Source organism: Schistocerca piceifrons, chromosome 2, assembly GCF_021461385.2.
Source record: "Schistocerca piceifrons isolate TAMUIC-IGC-003096 chromosome 2, iqSchPice1.1, whole genome shotgun sequence".
NCBI classification, from domain to species: domain Eukaryota; kingdom Metazoa; phylum Arthropoda; class Insecta; order Orthoptera; family Acrididae; genus Schistocerca; species Schistocerca piceifrons.
Genome location: NC_060139.1, coordinates 214,415,106 through 214,435,099, shown reverse-complemented (window position 1 = coordinate 214,435,099; position 19,994 = coordinate 214,415,106). Strand labels below are relative to the sequence as shown.

General features: G+C 43.1%; 1 protein-coding gene across 1 annotated transcript in view; it reads left to right on the top strand.

Annotated features, from left to right (window-relative positions):
* The window catches only part of LOC124775265 (probable cytochrome P450 6a13), an 82,302-nt gene that overhangs the window by 41,833 nt on the left and 20,475 nt on the right, over positions 1–19,994 (top strand). The window contains exons 3-4 of the mRNA XM_047250103.1: positions 6,882–7,122; positions 18,559–18,780. Of these exons, the coding sequence (XP_047106059.1) occupies positions 6,882–7,122; positions 18,559–18,780 (463 nt within the window). The remainder of the gene's footprint in view (positions 1–6,881; positions 7,123–18,558; positions 18,781–19,994) is intronic.

Below are 19,994 nucleotides of genomic sequence, written 5' to 3'. Positions count from 1 at the left end.
ATTCAAAACTTTTAACTCCAACTCACGTGGCACATCGGCCACTCAGTTTAGTCAATAACCCGAGACAAAAGGGTCTGCCAACCAAAGATCTTGTGATCACCCCTGCTCACTCTTGAATGCTATTAATGAAGCCATGCATTACTTCATCCAGTTTAGTTACTTAAATAATGACCACTATTCAAATTTAAAGTTAGTTACACCTATACGTATGATACCAGAAGACATGGAAAAGTATTGTGATCACTTTGCAAACTGTCATAAATATCAGTGTGGTATTAAACAGATTATTAACGAAGTTCACGAATACATTTTTACATCCGATTTTACAACATGAGAAAACTTACTTATGAAATAATAAATTATGGTTAACCATTCACAAGAAAATTACCTGTTGGTCTGGGAAACTCATGCCGTCTTCGTATTAAGTTCAACTGTGGCGATTTTATAGCATTGGCACATTTGGATATCAGCTTTTAATCAATCGTCTCCAATTCTTTGTGCTCACAGGTGGTTTGTAACCTAATTTGTTGTAAAAAACGCCTTCAGTCTCAACTTTTCGGTTTTTATTCAGTACACGATGCATTTTGAACCCTGTAGGTCCATCTTCAGGTGTAATTCGTCTTAATGCATGCTTTATTTTTTCTCTTGAATGAGTCGAAATGCGTATTCCTGTCACAAAAAGGTTTGATGTTAGATTACGAATTTCGTAATCAAACGCGGAAAATATGAGCGAAATAGTGGAAAAGATCAACAGTTAAACTTATTAAATGATCCAAGAAAAGCGTTTTTAGCGTTTTAGCACCAGCATATATTTTTTTCTCCATCGTTTTCGTACATATCACTTCATTCAAGAGGGTCATTGGTATACACATGTTTGTAAACACTCGATAGAGGTTTTAGTACATGGTGTGGCCAAAGATGAATTTTTCATGGTGATAAAGACATACTTCTTAAGCAATTGATATATGCACGAACCAATTGACGTATGCAGGAAATAACTTTGTGATAGGTCTTTAAAATTACTGAAACAGCTGTGGTTTGCGAAATGTGTTTGTTCACTTAACATCGATTCTGGTTTCTTGATTTTGTGGGAGTATATCTCGAGTTGTTCTAACAGATTTAGGGTCTTACAATTGGCTTCATTATGTAATACTACCAAATTGTTTTCTAGATTGTTGATGACATGTTTCGTTTCCAACATATGTTGTGCAATGACTGATTTTTGAAAGTGGTTGAGCCTCAAAGCATTTACATGTTCTTGAAAACGGGTTTTGAAGTTTGTGCCTGTTTTCCCTATATAGTAGCCGTGACAACTGGGACATGATACTTTGTACATTCCACTGTTGTTGTATGTTTGCGTATTTGATTTTATGTTATTGATGAGTAAGTTTTCTAACTTATTATTAGTTGAGAATGAAACTGTTTTTTTTTTGTAGAGGTTAACTATTTTTTGTGATATGGGGCCCAGGTACGTGATACTGGCGAATATTTTTTCTTCTTTCATAGTGTGGCCATTCGTTGTGTTGCTTTTGTGTATTTGTCTGTCTAAATTGTCAGTCGTTTTGGCTGTGTAGCCATTGCTTATGGCATTGCTCTTTGTTGTATCTATCTCATTCTTGAGGGTGTTTTCTTCTAAATCAAGAGAGTATACTCTGTGTAGCATGGACTTATGTACAGCATGTTTCTGTGTGATGGGGTGGCATGATGAGTTGTCCAGTGTTATGTCTGTGTATGTGTGTTTTCTGTGTATGCTGAACTTACGTTTTTGTTGATGGTTGGTGATTTTAAGATCCAAGAAATTTGTGCTTTTTTTGTTCTCATGTTCTATTGTGAATTTTGCGTTTTTGTCGAAATAATTGAATACTGCCAGTAGTTCTTCGATCTCATCTTTTGTTCCATCAAATAGAAGCAAGATATCATCAGTATATATCCAGTAATACATTATTTTACTTTTGAATCTATTGTTTTCATTAAATAACTTACTTTCCAGATGATTGAGAAATATATCTGCCAGCAAACATGATATGTTATTACCCATGGCAAGACCCTCATTCTGTTGGTAAACTTTCCCATTAAATGTAAAGTAATTGTGCGACAACATTAGCTGCAACATGTTCTTGACTTCCGATATTTCTGCAATTGACTTTTTTTTGTTTTATTAAGTTTTCAAAGAGTATGTCTATTGTTTCTTCAGTTGGTACATTTGTAATTAGGCTAGTTACATCAAAAGAGGCAAACCTGGAACCTGCAGGAATATTTATATCTTTAATTTTAGTTGCTAATTCCTTTCTGTTCTTAACCGAATATGAGTTATCAAATGTATAGTACTGTTTCAGAATTTCGTTCAGTAATTGGGTGACTTTGGAAGCAGTGTATTCTTACAATTAACAATAGGCCTCAATGAGACTTGGGGTTATGGGTCTTAGGTTGAGGTCTGTCTTGGAGCTGTGGGATTCATTAAAATGCACGTTTTTGCATGTTTTTCTGTGAAGAGGAAATGGCATTTATAAACCATTTTTCTTTGTTTTGGAATATTATAGTTGGATGTTGCTTGAGATCTGCAAGAGAAAAAATAAAGCATGTATTAAGACGAATTACGTCTGAAGATAGACACACACGCTCAGAAATGCATCGTGTACTGAATAAACCACGAAAAGTTGTGACTAAAGGCGGTTTTTAATTCATACGTCGAGTGTATTGAGTACAGTCACGTTTGAAGCTCCGAAATATGGATAAAATTAAATCTAATTTGTTGTGGTGATTATGCATGTCGTCAACTTTTCTTATGACATTATAAGTTGATATTGCTCCAGTGGGTTATTTGTTATTAATTTTATGATTTGTTGTAATTAAAAACAATATTAACTCTTATAATAATGATTCTATAGTCAAGATTTTCGTTGCAATGATCCCGTGTCATTGCTGCGATTTTTTTGTGTATTTGATTTTTCTGTTGGTTTTTGTTTGATCTGTAATGTAATATCGTTGTAAACACACTGACAGGAAAAAATTACTGTACTGAAATTTCTGGAATGCATTTGTCTCGGCAACATATTTAAGTGATTAACATTGCATAATCACAGGTTAATGTAAGCGCGAGATAAGACTTCCCAAATTTGAGCAGTGTAACCGCCAGAATGTTGAGTGCAAGCGTGCAAGCGTACAAGCATTGTGTTGTAAGGTGCCGGATGTTAGTTTGTGGGATGGAATTCCATGCCTGTTGCACTTGGTCAGACAAAGCAGGGACGGTTAATGCTGTTTGTCGTCCGAAGATATGCTCATTTGGATACAGATCTGGTCATCGAACAGGCCAAGGCAGCATATCGACACTCTGTAGTGCATGTGTGATTACAATATCGCCAAGGGAGTCGTTCAGCACGACAGGAGGAATCACCAGATTGACGTAAAAATTGCCAGTCAGGGTGTGTGCGATAACAACATGAATGCTCCTGCTGTCATACGAAATTTCACTCCACACTGTAACGCCAGGTGTAGATGCAGTGTATCTAGCACATAAATTGATTGGTTGCAGGCCCTGAACTGGCCTACTTCTAATCGAAACACGGCCTCCACTTGCGCCGAGACAGAACCAGATTTCATCAGAAAACACAACAGAACTCCACCCGGCCCTCTGATGAGCTCTAGCTCCACGCCACTGAAGTTCCAAACGGTGGTGGTTTGGGGTTAGTGAAATGCACGCTACAGGGCGTCTTGCTCGTACCTGTCTTTGAAGTACCCGGTTTGTAACAGTTTGTTGTGTCACTGAAGTGCCAACTGCTGCTCAAATTGTTGCTGCAGAAGCAGAACGATGCACCAGAGCTATACGCCGAACACGGTGGTCTTCCCTGTCGGTAGTGCCACATCCGAAGCGAACGTACAGTCCCGTGACCACCGGGGCCAGCAATCACGTACAGGGATCACAGTCCTGCCAAGTCCTTATGCAGTAACGCAGAAACAGCATCCAGCTTCTCATAGCCCTATATACAACCTCGTTCAAATTCAGTGAGGTGTTGTAATGGCGTGTTTGCCGCCTCAAAGGCATTCTTCACTGACACCAACTAATCACGTCCCATCTCAAAGGTAACTAACGCTCAAGACTGTTACAGCGTGTGTTCAGAGGAAACCTGATTTGGATCCTCATAGTGACGCTACTAGCGTCTCAAAATAGGAATACCTTCCAAGGCTTAAATTTCATTTTAACTTCTGCTTGTCTTGACCACATGACGTTTATGTTTGTTTAACCATAGTCATTGTACTTTGGCTATGTTTACACTTGCTGTGTTTATATTGCAATCTGCAGCTTTCTCAAAATCTAAGCGTTGGATGCGTTCATGTTATTAACGGTAAATTTGATTGCTGTGTCGTCTCCTTTACATCATCTGGAACAATAAATTTGCTAGCTAAAATATGAACATTCTGTCCAGTTTTGGTGTAGGTTAGCAATCAGTAACGAGACTGATTTTCTGCGCTGGACTAGCGTTTGCATGAATACATTTATTACTTCAACTTATGTACTCATTTTTAAGATTTTTCCTCATTGCCAACCCAGTACCTTCTTCTTTAATTTCGTGTTTCTTTCTACTCAAAATGTTACAAACACATGCATCCTCTGCCATTTTATTAACAGTAAGGAGGAAGTGCGCGCAACATAGAGCCTCCCACATGTTAACAGCAGTGGCTACTGAAGCGCATACCCTCTATTGATTGCATTTGGCATTACAGTTTCATTCGTGGCAGCCTGAGCCTATTATACGTTACTGGGCTTGGCATGTAGATCCCATTTCACAAAAAACCTCAAAATTCCTTATTTTGGCATTTAGAACCGTTGTTCATTTCATCCCTTCAACTACACGTCACTTTTAAAACAGAAAATATGTTTTTTTCTTTGTTTTCACTATCCCTTGTGAGAATGTGCCAGTTACCTCCTAAAGGCTCGTCCCCACTGAAATGGGGAATTAAGAGTCGCTGCCTCTGCCGGCAGCAGTGTCGGAGAATAGTGAGGAAATAAAATACTCACCGTGAAAAATAACTGGACTGGTCTTCAAGGTTAGGCGTTGGGGACTGCGCTTAAAACCATTCCCATAAAAGGAAACCTGTCACGCAACGTCAGAAATATGCTTCGGATGGAGAAGACAGGTTGACGAGGCCAAAAACCGAATGCAGTTTGTGAGGCCAAGAGAGTAATTAAGAGTAAGTTTTGGTTACACCATAGTGATTTGTTGGGTGTTTACATCTTTTTGGCATGTAATAATTCCTTGGAAACGTCTTGATCGCTAAATATTTTATTTATGACACGTTTCGAGTAATAATCATCAGATAACTGTGGCCAAAATAAGTGAAATTGATGTATAAATACTACAAGACCAATGTAACATCAGGAAAGGAAATACACATTGAGTATAAGTACACACAATATGCTTAGCAAAGCTCATACAAGTAAACAACACAAGAAAAATGTACACTCTCATGTACAGTTGCTGTTCAGTGTCATTTCAAAAGATGCCACTCTGAGACGTTGCATGTCAGACTGGAGACAGCAGACTCAAGATCCGTGTTACTTCAATTTGGCGCCACATGGCGTTAATCTCAAAGATCGAAACATACCAGGACATACTGTTTACAATATTCAAAACATCGTCACTATCCCTCACCACATTACATCTATTTTTTTAACAACAAGCGTCATATCGTCAATGAAATAATATAACAAAGTAGCATATATTATGAATAAAACCTATCATGGGACATATATAAAGAACGCAAAGCATACTAGGCATTCTGCCTACCTATTCCATCGAGACGCAGCAATGTAAAGGCCATCATTATAAAGGAAAACGATATGAACTTTTTCATTACTTTTCAAATAAAGCAAGCCACTGTCAGCCTATGAGACCATAGACGGGGCATGTCAAAACAACCACATCCTCATCATAAATAACAGATTTTCTAGGAACTTCAGCCCGGAACCGCGCTGCTGCTACGGTCGTAGGTTCGAATCCTGCCTCGGGCATGGATGTGTATGATGTCCTTAGGTTAGTTAGATTTAAGTAGTTCTAAGTCTAGGTGAATGATGACCCCAGATGTTACGTCCCATAGTGCTTAGAGCCATTTGAACCATATGAACATATTTTCTAAACGTTTTAGGCTGGACTCGAGATAAACAGAGGGGGCGGAGGGCTGGTGGGGAGTGGATCCACTGAGGGAATAGAATGAGCATATGAGGCGAAAGTAGATGTGATTCTGGGGATGTGAGTAGGAAAATAGGCGAGGGATGTTGGATATGGGGGATGGGGGATTGTGGAGGAACGAGAAAATGGAAAGGTAACAGGAAGGGATGTAGGAGAACAAAAAAGGAATGGGGAGAATATTACGCCAATGTACACTTTCATTGAATTTCATATAATAATATTTAAAATTATGTTAAAAAATAATGACCATATTTTTATCTATACGACGAACAGGGACCAATGTATAAAAACATCATGAACATATTTTGGTACATAGCACTTTTCCAAGTACATAACCATCTTTTTATTACACATATCTGTATGTGCATGTGAATTGACTATTGAGGAACAGGAGGTTCTGAAAATTGTGGACACTTTTCCTGTGTGAATGAAAATTTGATTAAATATTTTACACAGTTCTGGTGTAACACTGATGATTTCATTCCAGTATAAAAGAAAATTAATATCTTCAGTACACACATTCCGTCCTCAAATATCTTCCACAGTTTTCCAAATAGTAAAATCTTGTTATGAGAATTTCCTAAGCGTTTACTTTGAGTATGCTTGCTTGGTTCACCTTGGTCCGAAACTAGGATTTGCAAAACAAATCGCCTGAGGCCTGGAAAGTGTAATGTGCAATATTGTTCTCCACAGATTTTCGATAAAACCAGGAAGGGGTCGTTCCGCGGTATGATCTTACTCATGCTGCCACAAGTATCCATGCTCCTCGGTAGCAACTTCTTCTATCCTCATGTGATGAAATTCTTCAACAGAGTTTTCACCGAGACCATCCACTACAGAAAGGGGAAAGGAATTATCAGAGACGATTTGATGCACATGCTGATGGAATTGAAAGAGAAAGGACTCAAGTCAGGAAAAAATGGAGAAAGTATAGGTAAGTTAGACATAGTTATACCTAATACTTCTTAAATCCGATTTGTCATTCTCGTTATGTGATCCTGCTTCTCTACATCTACATCTACATCTACATTTATACTCCGCAAGCCACCCAACGGTGTGTGGCGGAGGGCACTTTACGTGCCACTGTCATTACCTCCCATTCCTGTTCCAGTCGCGTATGGTTCGCGGGAAGAACGACTGCCTGAAAGCCTCCGTGCGCGCTCTAATCTCTTTAATTTTACATTCGTGATCTCCTCGGGGGGTATAAGTAGGGGGAAGCAATAGGTTCGATACCTCATCCAGAAACGCACCCTCTCGAAACCTGGCGAGCAAGCTACACCGCGATGCAGAGCGCCTCTCTTGCAGAGTCTGCCACTTGAGTTTGTTAAACATCTCCGTAACGCTATCACGGTTACCAAATAACCCTGTGACGAAACGCGCCGCTCTTCTTTGGATCTTCTCTATCTCCTCCGTCAACCCGATCTGGTACGGATCCCACACTGATGAGCAATACTCAAGTATAGGTCGAACTAGTGTTTTGTAAGCCACCTCCTTTGTTGATGGACTACATTTTCTAAGGACTCTCCCAATGAATCTCAACCTGGTACCCGCATTACCAACAATTAATTTTATATGATCATTCCACTTCAAATCGTTCCGCACGCATACTCCCAGATATTTTACAGAAGTAACTGCTACCAGTGTTTGTTCCGCTATCATATAATCATACAATAAAGGATCCTTCTTTCTATGTATTCGCAATACATTACATTTGTCTATGTTAAGGGTCAGTTGCCACTCCCTGCACCAAGTGCCTATCCGCTGCAGATCTTCCTGCATTTCTCTACAATTTTCTAATGCTGCAACTTCTCTGTATACTACAGCATCATCCGCGAAAATTGCATGAAATTCGTGATACCTAATGATTTGTCTGTTATTTACATCCTCATGGTAGGGGATTAGCTGACAGTGACCACGTTACTGCAATTTAGCCTTTGACTATAAAAATTAAAATGCATTGCTGGTAATTAAAATTATAACTTTCACCGACTGATGCGAAATATTCAACAAATTTCGGGCTTGCAGCCGATCGTTGTTTAATTCATTACACGATTCGACTGCGCATGTGCCAGTCATCTCCAGGAGAGCCATCGAAGACTCACTTCTATCAACATACTGTAGGGTCTCTGTCGAAGCAGAACTGATCTTTTTTTTTTTTTAGCTTCGATGTGGTACTTCTTTTTACAAAGGTCCCTCTCGCAGATCCCTCGGAACTAACTGGCAAAAGCGTTCGTCATGCTCTATCCCCAGCCTGTTTTATGTTCAAGAATGTTTGAACAGATTGACGGCGTCGCCATGTGCAGCCCTCTGTCTCCGTTGGTGGTCAATCTTCTTATGCGCCGACAGAGCGCCTGAATCAACTGCACTTAAACCAACTGTATTTTGGAGGTATGTGGACGATACTTTCGTAGTGTTACCTCGTGGAGAAGATGAATTGATGGAGTTTCTTCACCTCCTCAACTCCATTAATAACAACATTCGGTTCACTATGGAAGCAGAGAAAGATGGTTGTCTACCTTTCTTGGATGTCTTAGACGAAAAAGTGATGGCTCTCTGCAGCATTCAGTTTAACGTAAGCCCACTTATACTAATCTGTATTCACCCGTTGCAAACTGTGAGCATGCTTGAAACACTATTACACAAAGCTCACGCTGTCTCGGATGTAGATAGTTTGTCAAAACAGCTCGCTCACCTAAAATGGAAATTACACCCAGCAGATTACCAGGGCACCGTCAGTTACAACCAAGAATCAGGTAATGGACAAAGAAGAAAATACGCCGACTATATCTTTAGCGCTTCTTCAGCAACACCTCGTTTAAAACAGCAAGAATCCTCTGTAAATTTCATATGAAAGTATTTTCTGTCAACCATCTAAGTATGCAGACCTTTTGGGATCAGTGAAGGACTGTATGTTAGTGCGGAAGGCCGGAATTTACAAAATACCTCGTAAGTATGCAGTGGCTTGCATAGAACGGATCAGACACATACACTGTGAAAGAAAGCTGCACTGAACATTGCCTTTTGCAACAAGCAAGTTCGCTATTGCCATAGATTTATTTCCACTGAACATTCAATGGAGTATGATAGAACTACGACTCTGAGTACAACAACATCTTTTAGGGACTCCATTACGAAAGAATCTGTAGAAATACGCCTGGCAGAAAATCTGAGAAACCGCGATAGTGGCTACCAGTTGGACCGTGCGTGGAACACCACCATCTCCACGATTTTTTTTTCAATAGAAGGCCACAGAGTGCGCCATCGACCGCGGCAAGCGGTTATGCAGAGGTTCCATCATCGAGGGCGTCGCCGCCGGTAAATGTGGTGCGTCTGTCAGCTTGCTTTTGTCGGTTGCGCTATATATTGCGCAACAGAGCAGCTCCTCGTCAGTCTTCGATGGCTCACCTGAGGATGATTGGTAAGAGCCCAGTCGAAACATCGGACGATGAATTAAACGACGACCGGCTGCAAGCCCGAAGTTGGTTTCAAGATTCAGTTCACCGGGAAAATTTTAAAATTCATGTGAGATAAAGAGTAGTACATGCTTAGATGTGCTCATGATTAACAACTCAGCAGCCGGCCGAAGTGGCCGTGCGGTTAAAGGCGCTGCAGTCTGGAACCGCAAGACCGCTACGGTCGCAGGTTCGAATCCTGCCTCGGGCATGGATGTTTGTGATGTCCTTAGGTTAGTTAGGTTTAACTAGTTCTAAGTTCTAGGGGACTAATGACCTCAGCAGTTGAGTCCCATAGTGCTCAGAGCCATTTGAACCATTTTGAACAACTCAGCGCCACCGAACAAAATAGGCAGGAGTAAAGCTACATACATTCTACGTGTTGGAGAGGAGTGCGCAGCGGCCTTCTCTTTCAGAAACACCATTTGAGTGCACTTTTTTGTGAGAAGGTGTAGGAGTAGAGATTTCTACCAGCACATGGCGCGTTTGATTACGCAGGTGCAGAACAATACTGGAACGAATTCAGTGCACCGTACTACCGAACCTCATCAGTGCCCGTTCGCACTACACCTGCCGAGGGTTTACTGTTCATTCTCGGGACATCTGCAATGGATATCATTGTACGTTACATGGCAAGGCTGTACTGGTTGGGGCGTGAACAATACGATAGTGTGTACGAGATCACAGGAACGCATATTACTGATAAAAGACGTTTACGAGCCTGGAAGTTAGATAAACGGTAGGCTGATTGGGACACTAGGAACACTGCAAGACGCAGAATGAGATTTTCATTCTGCAGCGGAGTGTGCGCTGATATGAAACTTCCTGGCAGATTAAAACTGTGTGCCGGACCGAGACTCGAACTCAGGACCTTTGCCTTTCGCGGGCAAGTGCTTTACCGACTGAACTACCCAAGCACGACTCAATCCAGATAATTAGACTGCGACCTGAAAGGAATTGTAAGAGACCGAAACTTGTGTACTACAGTTAATATGACAGCGCATCGTATACCTAAAAGGCAACTGCTCTAAGATTAAGTGGACGCTCCGAATATCTATATAATGTCAATAGATCACAAGAAGCGTTTCCTCCGTTATAGATAATGACAGGTGCGTATAAATATAATTAAGAGGGACATACATATATATTTACTGACGGAAAGAAATCGTAACAAGAAGAATTTTGTAGCATAAACGAAAGCTGCGAGGTGTGTTTCTACATCTGGAAGATGTCTATTAAAATTTCGCGGCAGTCGTATAAGAGTGGCGCTAGTAGCTCCACTATCAGGATGCAAATCGATTGTGAGCATTAGGTATCTTTGAGATCGGACGTGGTGAGTTCATGTTAGTCAAGAATGCCTTCAAGACAAACTCACAGAGTTTGAACGAGGTCGTGTAATAGGGCTATGAGAACCTGGATCATGTGACATTAACATAGATGTTTTGTACTATGCAAAGATGAAATGTTTAGTTCATTCCAGCGTCAGATTTTGAAGAGTACAACCTGAGATTGCGGAAAAGTAATGTGTAATTGCTCAGCAGTAGTTGCGTGTATCTTGTTATCAGTACAACAGTCAGGTACGGGAGAATAAGTGACAATTACACTACTGACCATTAAAAGTGCTGCACCAAGAAGAAATGCAGATGATCAACGGGTATTCATTGGACAAATATATTATACTAGAACTGACATGTGATTACATTTTCATGCAGTTTGGGTGCCTAGATCCTAAGAAATCAGTACCCAGAACAACCACATCTGGCCGTAATAACAGCCTTGATACGCCTATGCATTGAGTCAAACAGAGCTTGGATAGGGTGTACAAGTACAGCTGCCCATGCAGCTTCAACACGATACCACAGTTCATCAAGAGTACTGACTGGCGTATTGTGGCGAGCCAGTTTCTCGGCCACCACTGACCAGACGTTTTCAATTAGTGAGAAATCTGTAGAATGTGCTGGCCAGGGCAGCAGTCGAACATTTTCTGCATCCAGAAGGGCCCGTACAGGACCTGCAACATGCGGTCGTGCTTTATCCTGCTGAAGTGTAGGATTTCGCAGGGATCGAATGAAGGGTAGAGTTACGGGTCGTAACACATATGAAATGTAACGTCCACTGTTCAAATTGCCGTCAATGCGAACAAGAGGTCACCGAGACGTGTAACCAATGGCACTCCATACCATCACGTCGGGTGATACGCCAGTATGGCGATGACGAATACACGCTTCCAATGGGTGTACACCGTGATGTCGCTAAACACGGATGCGACCATCAGGATGCTGTAAACAGAACCTGGATTCATCCGAGCAAATGACGGTTTGCCATTCGTGCACCCAGGTTCGTCGTTGAGTACACCATCGCAGGCACTCCTGTCTGTGATACAGCGTCAAGGGCAACCGCAGCAATGGTCTCCGAGCTGGTGGTCCATGCTGCTGCAAACGTCGTGGAACTGTTCGCGCAGATGGTTGTTGTCTTGCAAACGTCCCCATCCGTTGACTCAGGGATCGAGACGTGGCTGCACGTTCCGTTACAGCCATGCGGATAAAATGCGTGTCATCTCGACTGCCAGTGATACGAGGCCGTTGCCCTCCTGAACACACCGATAGGCTACAATCCGACCTTTATCAAAGTCGGAAACGTGATGGTACACATTTCTCCTCCTTACACCAGGCAACGCCGGTCAACTGCTCTTTGTGTATGAGAAATCGGTTGGAAACTTTCCTCATGTCAGCACGTTGTAAGTGTCGCCACCGCCGCAAACCTTGTGTGAATGCTCTGAAAAGCTAATCATTTGCATATCACAGAGTCTTCTTCCTGTCGGTCAAATTTAGCGTCTGTAGCACGTCATCTTCGTGATGTAGCAATTTTAGTGGCCATTAGTGTAGTTTCTTCAAAAAGGTTCTCCGTTATCGATAATGGTTAGTAATGTCTCGTACTCGCACGCTATGTGTTCCGTTATATTTTTATGAGTTCCACAAAAACAGTTTGCAATCTCTGGTGAACAACTTGGTCTAGGTTAGTATTTTTCCCTAGTGCAGTGAAGACAAATTAGAACAGCGTTCGCTTTCCGTCTTACCTCGCGCCATGTCTTCCACCGACAGACTCTTATTAGGACGATCCATACGTCCACACATAGGACGATCCCCTCCATATAGCCATTAAGTTAATGGGATACTAGGTGGTTGCATTAATATACTTTAATTTTGGAGTACTCCTTTAGTCAGCTTTAGTGCCGGTAGTGCTAGTGTCGTCGTAACTGCCATCTGCTTCACGTCTGCTGTGCAGCAAGCTTCGTAAATTTAAGTAATGACTTTGTTTTTATTACTTGTCACTTCTTTTTCCGTGTGTTTTTGCTCTTAGGAAGCTTTCATTGTCGAGCGCTAGTAATAGTGTTCCATAGATTTCGTGTTTGTTTCGAATACAGTCCAGAGACAGTTAGTGCCTATTTTCATTGTTTCCAACAAGAACTGTCTAGCAACCACAGTTTCGTCAGCTATCAGTCGCCTTTAGTGAATTAGGAGTCTACTTAACTCTCTACAGTAAAGTGTTGATCTCTTAGGATGGATAGGATGTGTGACTGCTGTGTACGGACGCAGGAGGAGCTGGCCACTGTTCGCGAACAACTGAACGTGCTGATGGCCGCGGTCAGCCGTCTTCAGGCTGTTGCCTCGGAGTGTAGCGGCAGTGGGGAGTCTGGTGCGTCACGTGGTACACCCCAGGTGTTACGTGCTTCACCCACGGTCCCTGCTGTCGAGACATCTTCGCGGGTACCGGGCGTGGTTGGGCCACCCTCTCCCCAAGGGGAGTGGCGGGTTCAGCGGCGTTCGCGCCGCACGAGGTGGAGGGTCAATGTGGAGGCTGGCCGTGTGGCATCGCCTGTGAGTGGACATGTGGCCGCTCCTTCAGCAAGGTCCGAGCAGGCACATGGGGGAGGGGTTTATTAGTTATTGGGAGCTCCAACGTTAAGCGGGTGATGACGCCCCTTAGGGAAATAGTGGAAAGGTCGGGGAAGAAGGCCAGTGTTCAATCTGTCTGCTTGCCGGGGGGTCTTATCCGAGATGTGGAGGAGGCCCTACCGACGGCGATAGAGAGCACTGGGTGCACCCGACTGCAAACTGTTGCTCATGTCGGCACCAATGACTCCTACCGTCTGGGTTCAGAGGTCATCCTCAGTTCATACAGGAGGTTGGCGGAGTTGGTGAAGGCGGAATGCCTCGCTCGCGGGGTGGAATCGGAGCTAACTATTTGTAGTGTCGTTCCCAGAACCGATCGCGGTACTCCCATTTGGAGCCGAGTGGAAGGTTTAAACCAGAGGCTCAGACGATTCTGCGGACATCTGGGGTGCAAATTTCTCGACCTCCGCTCGAGAAATGTAGGGTCCCCCTGAATAGGTCAGGCGACCACTACACGCAGGAAGCGGCTACAAGGGTAGCGGAGTATGTGCGGAGTGCACATGTGGGTTTTTTAGGTTAGAGAATTCCCTCCATAGGCCCAAGAAGACGCCTCCTGAGACGCGACAAGGTAGCAGTAGGCAAAACGCAACATGGAGGGACAATATTAATGTGGTAATAGTAAACCGCAGGAGCGCCTATAAAAAAGTCCCAGAACCGCTCTCATTAATAAGCGTCACAATGCCCACATAGTACTAGGGACAGAAAGTTGGATGAAACCAGATGTGAACAGTAATGAAATTCTAAACTCAGATTGGAATGTATACCGCAGAGACAGGCTGGACAGTGAAGGGGAAGGCGTTTTTATAGCGATAAAAAGTGCAATAGTATCGAAGGAAATTGACGGAGATCCGAAATGTGAAATACTTTGGGTGAACGTCACGGTTAAAGCAGGCTTAAATATGGTAATTGGATGTCTCTATAGGCCCCCTGGCTCAGCAGCTGTTGTAGCAGACCACCTGAAGGAAAAGAGTAGATTTCGCGACCATGTTATAGTTATGGGTGGAGATTTTAATTTACCAGATATGGACTGGGAGGCTCAAATGTTTATAACGGGTGGCAGGGACAAAGAATCCAGTGAAATTTTTTTAAGTCCATTATCTGAAAAGTACCTTGAGCAGTTAAACAGAGGACCGACTCGGGGTGATATCATATTAGAGCTTCTGGTGACAAACAGACCCCAACTATTTGAAACAGTTAACACAGAACAGGGAATCAGCGATCATAAAGCGGCTACTAAATGTCTTTTTTCCAAAGCTGCTTCACAGAGGAAGACTGGATTTTAGTTCATTCTCTAGATTGTGGCACAGATAACAAAATGGTAGATATCTAAATAGTTGACAGAGGGATAGAAAAACAATTAAAATCGCTCAAAAGAGGAAAGGCCGCTGGCTCTGATGGGATACCAGTTCGATTTTACACAGGGTACGCGAAGGAACTTGCCCCCTCCCCCCCCCCCCTTTCCTGCAGCGGTGTACCGTAGGTCTCTAGAAGAGCGTAGCGATACAAAAGATTGGAAAAGGGCAAAGGTCATCCCAGTTTTCAGGAAGGGACTTCGAACAGATGTGCAGAACTATAGACCTCTATCTCTAACGTCGATCAGTTGCAGAATTTTGGAACACGTATTATGTTCGAGTATAATGAATTTTATGGAGACTAGAAATCTACTCTGTAAGAATCAGCATGGGTTTCGAAAAAAAAAGGTCGTGTGAAACCCAGATTGCGCTATTCGTCCAGGAGACTCATAGGGCCATAGGAACGGGTTTCCAGGTAGATGCCGTGTTTCTTGACTTCCGCATGGCGTTTGATACAGTTCCCCACAGTCGTTTAATGAACAAAGTGGGAGCATATGGACTATCAGACCAATTGTGTGATTGAATTGAAGAGTTCCTAGATAACAGAACGCGGCATGTCATTCTCATGGAGAGAAGTCTTCCGAAGTAAGAGTGATTTCAGGTGTGCCGCAAGGGAGTGTCGTAGGACCGTTGCTACTCACAATATATGTAAATGACCTTGTGGATAACATCGGAAGTTCACTGAGGCTTTTTGCGGATGATGCTGTAGTATATCGAGAGGTTGTAACAATCGAAAATTGTACTGAAACGCAGGAGGTTCTGCAACGAATTGAGGCATGGTTTAGGGAATGGCAATTGAATCTCAATGTAGACAAGTGTAATGTGCTGTGAATACATATAAAGAAAGATCCTTTATCATTTAGCTACAATATAGCAGGTCAGCAACTGGAAGCAGTTAATTCCATAAATTATCTGGGAGTAGGCATTAGGAGTGATCTAAAATGGAATGACCATATAAAATTAACTGTCGGTAAAGCAGATGCCAGACTGAGATTCATTGGAAGACTCCAAAGGAAATGCAGTCCGAAAACAAAGGAAGTAGGTTACAGTACACTTGTTCGCCCACTGCTTGAATACTGCTCACTGGTGTGGGATCCGTACCAGATAGGGTTGATAGAAGAGGTAGAGAAGATCCAACGAAGGGTAGCGCTCTTCATTAGAGGATCATTTAGTAATCGTATAAGCATTACGGAGATGATAGATAAACTCCAGTGGAAGACTCTGCAAGAGAGACGCTCAGGAGCTCGATTCGGGCTTTTGTTGAACATACCTTCACCGAGGAGTCAAGCAGTATATTGCTCCCTCCTACGTATATCTCGCGAAGAGACCATCAGGATAAAATCAGAGAGATTAGAACCCACACAGAGGCATACCGACAGTCTTTCTTTCCACAAACAATACCAGACTGGAATAGAAGGGAGAACCGATAGAGATACTCAAGGTACCCTCCACCACACACCGTCAGGTGGCTTGCGGAGTATAGATGTAGATGTAGATGTAGAATAGAGATGATCATCAGAAGAAAATTTCAAACAGGATAAGAAAGGCTTGGTGCTGATATATTTTCTAAGACTACGTTGTAGGAGGGAGAGACTGAATTCGAAGACCCTCATAGGCAACGAAGAAAATCTGATTAAGTGGCAGGGGCGAGATTTTTGGTTAGACCAAAGTTTGAACTATGGAGATCATATGCAGATGGTTACAAGGATTACCAAGAACTAGCAGATTATTTTTAGGATTGTTTCGATGATAGTGCTATTATGCCAGTTTCTGTAGGTGGACTGAAGCTGTAATTGTTCCGTTCTATTCTGTTACGTTATTCAGATAGTGGATCTCAGAAAATGTATTGGAGCAGAGGTATACATATAAGGAGTATGGGGAGTATAGAGTAATAGATAACAGGGTTATCAAGAATCTGCGAAGTGGGGGAGAGACGGGATGCAAAGCGGCTAACTTTGCTAAGATAATCGTACAAGAGACTGTTTGGATGGAGTGTGTATAAGGGTACAGAAGTTTTTTCTTTGTTAGTGATTCCAACCATTCATACGAGGTCTGTTAAAAAAGTATACGATCTTTGGCTGGGATAAGACTAGCTGACCTGGAGCATTGTTTCCTTGATGTTAAATTCTCCCAGCGGTGCCACCTGTACTGAATGCTTGCTTAAAAAGCCTCTTTCGGAATGGAGTTTAACTCGGCCGTCGTTGCTGCCATAATGTCCTCTCTTATCCGAAATAGCATTCCTTTCAATGGCCTTTTCAATTTGGGGAACAGCCAGAAGTCACAGGGGGCCATATCGGGAGAGTACGGAGCGTTTTAAATCACAGGAATCTGGTGTTTCGGCAAAAAAGCCCGAATCAAGTGCGAAGAATGTGCTGGAGCATTGTCGTGATGGAGGCGGCAATTTCCTGTTGACCGCAAGTCCGGTCTCTCTCGCCGCACAGCATTACGTAGGCGACTGAGGACATCCCTGTAGTACTCTTTGGTGATTGTACCCTGTGGTACGTACTTTTGGTGTACCACACCGCTGGAGTCAAAGAAAGCAGTCAGCATCACTTTGACGTTGCTGCGCACTTGGCGGGTCTTCTTTCGTCTTGGTGAATAGGAATGCTTCCACTGTGATGTCTGGGATTTGATTTCCGAGTCGTAGCCGTACACCCAGGACTCGTCACCAGTGATTATGGTGTTCACGAAGTCTAAGTCACTGTTTGTGGAGTCCAGCAACACGAAGTTGCCTTTTGCTCCGCCGTCAGCAGCTTCGGCACGTATATCGCTGACACTCTCTTCATGGCCAAATCTCCGGTCGCAGTGGAATGTGCCGATAAAGTGCTGGTGTCCAGCTCTTCCACAATTTCCCGACAGTCATATGACGGTCCCACATCACCATAGCGTCCACTTTGATAATGACTTCGTCATTTTGGCGTGTTGATGGCCGACGACAGCGTGGCTCTCTCTTCACCGATGTGCAGCCGTCTTTAAACCGGTTGTACCACTCCATAATCCGTGTGATTCCCATAGCATCATCATCTAAAGCCGTTTGAATCTTCCTAATGGTTTCCATCTGGCTGTCGCTCAGTTTCTGGTAAAATTTGATGCAGTAGTGCTGCTTCAGTCATTCCGTCATTCCCTTTGCAATGAAAAACCGACACGAGTACTTCACACTACTATAGTCATAGGCGGGAAATCCATCAGATGTTCGCAATTTAAAAAAATGACATTTTGACCTACTGCTGCTCTTCAGTCAGAGGATAAATAAATAACCGAAGATTTTACGGTAAGATGACTAACACATCTCATTGTAAGTGATGATTTCCTTTGGGAGCGTTTCTGTTAAGAAGGAACGCTGATGGACTGGTGTGCATGCTATTATGGTGTAGACGAAGATGCTTCTGGAAAATACGTGGCTGTCAACCGTAAGTGGCACAAGGGAAGGAAAGGAGGGCGGAATGTGAGCATATGGTGGGCAATACATATTGATGGATAGCTCCGTTTGTTAACAGGGATTGCGAAAGAATGCTAAGCTGGGAAATGTAGTCGATAAGTGTTAAGATCTGATATGTGCATGGGAGTTACTGTGAATGTTGGTAAGTACTGGATTTTCATGTTACTGTTTCAGAAATCACCGACAGCTTCTTGGCAGCGCAGGTGCTGATTGCGTTCGCACTTGCCTTCGACATGATGTCATGGGCTATGTGCTTCTGCTTGCACGAGCTATCCCTCAAACCAGACCTCCAGACACGAGCCCGCATGGAGATTGACGCTGCCCTGCGGAGGCACTGCGGAGAGATTAGCTACGAAGCTCTGCAAGAGATGGCCTACCTGGACATGGTGGTGGCAGGTAGGATGTATTCTCTCCTGCTTATTTATGCACAAAGAAGCCAGGGTCTTTGTTGAAAGAAACGGTTACAAATCACTGTACTGTATCCAACTGCTGTATCAATGTATACGAGGCATGGTATTAAACTTTTAATTATCCCCTTCAGAAGTCCCTTAGCTCTCTCCCAAATTTGCAGTTCTGTCACAAGTTTATATCATCGAACGCGCATGACTCCACATTCGTCATATCCTCTCCTAGCACAGTTTCAACTGGCTCTAACATCTCAATCGTATTTAACATAGTGAGGTGACAAAGCCATCGGATAGCGATATGCGCAAGGCAGTATTACCAAGTACACAGGTTTAAAGCGGCAGTGCATATGCGGTGTCATTGGTACTCAGGTGAAAAGATTTCCGACGTCATTATTGGCGGACGAAGGGAACTAACGGACTTTGAAAGCGGACGCATGGGACATTCCATTTCGAAATCGTTAGGGAATTCATTATTCCGAGATCCACAGTGTAAAGATTGCCAATAATACTAAATTTCAGGCATTACCTCTCACCACGAACAACGCAGTAGCCGACGGACTTCACTTAACGACCGAGAAAAGCGGCGTTTGAGTAGAGTTTTCAGTGCAACCATATAAGCAACACAACGTGAAATAACAGCAGAAATCAATGTGGGACATAACGACGAAATTTGGCGTTAATAGATTATGATAGCAGGCGCGAGTGCCTTTGCTAATAGGACGACATCGCCTGCACCGCCTCTCCTGGGCTCGTGACCACATAGGTTGGACCCTAGACTACTGGGAAACCGTGGCCTGGTCAGACGAGTCCCGATTTCAGTTGGTAAGAGCTGATGGTAGGGTTTGAGTGTGGCGCAGACCCCACGAAGCCATGGACTCACGTTGTCAACAAGGCACTGTGAAAGCTGTTGGTGGCTACGTAAAGGTGTGGGCTGTGCTGACGTGGTATGGACTATATAGAGGATGTGTGGGGGCTTCTTAGCGAAACACTTGCAGCGTAGTCGAAACGATAGACACGCCAGCTCCGGTAAATCACGAGTCATGATGACCTTTTTGCTTTAACTGCAACGGACCGCAGCTCATTGACTTTCTGGAACACGACGCCGCAAATAAAACACGAAGTAACACGGACACTTTGCAAAATTTGAAGCGCGCTATCAAATCCAAACGTATATCTCGCGAAGAGACCATGAGGATAAAATCA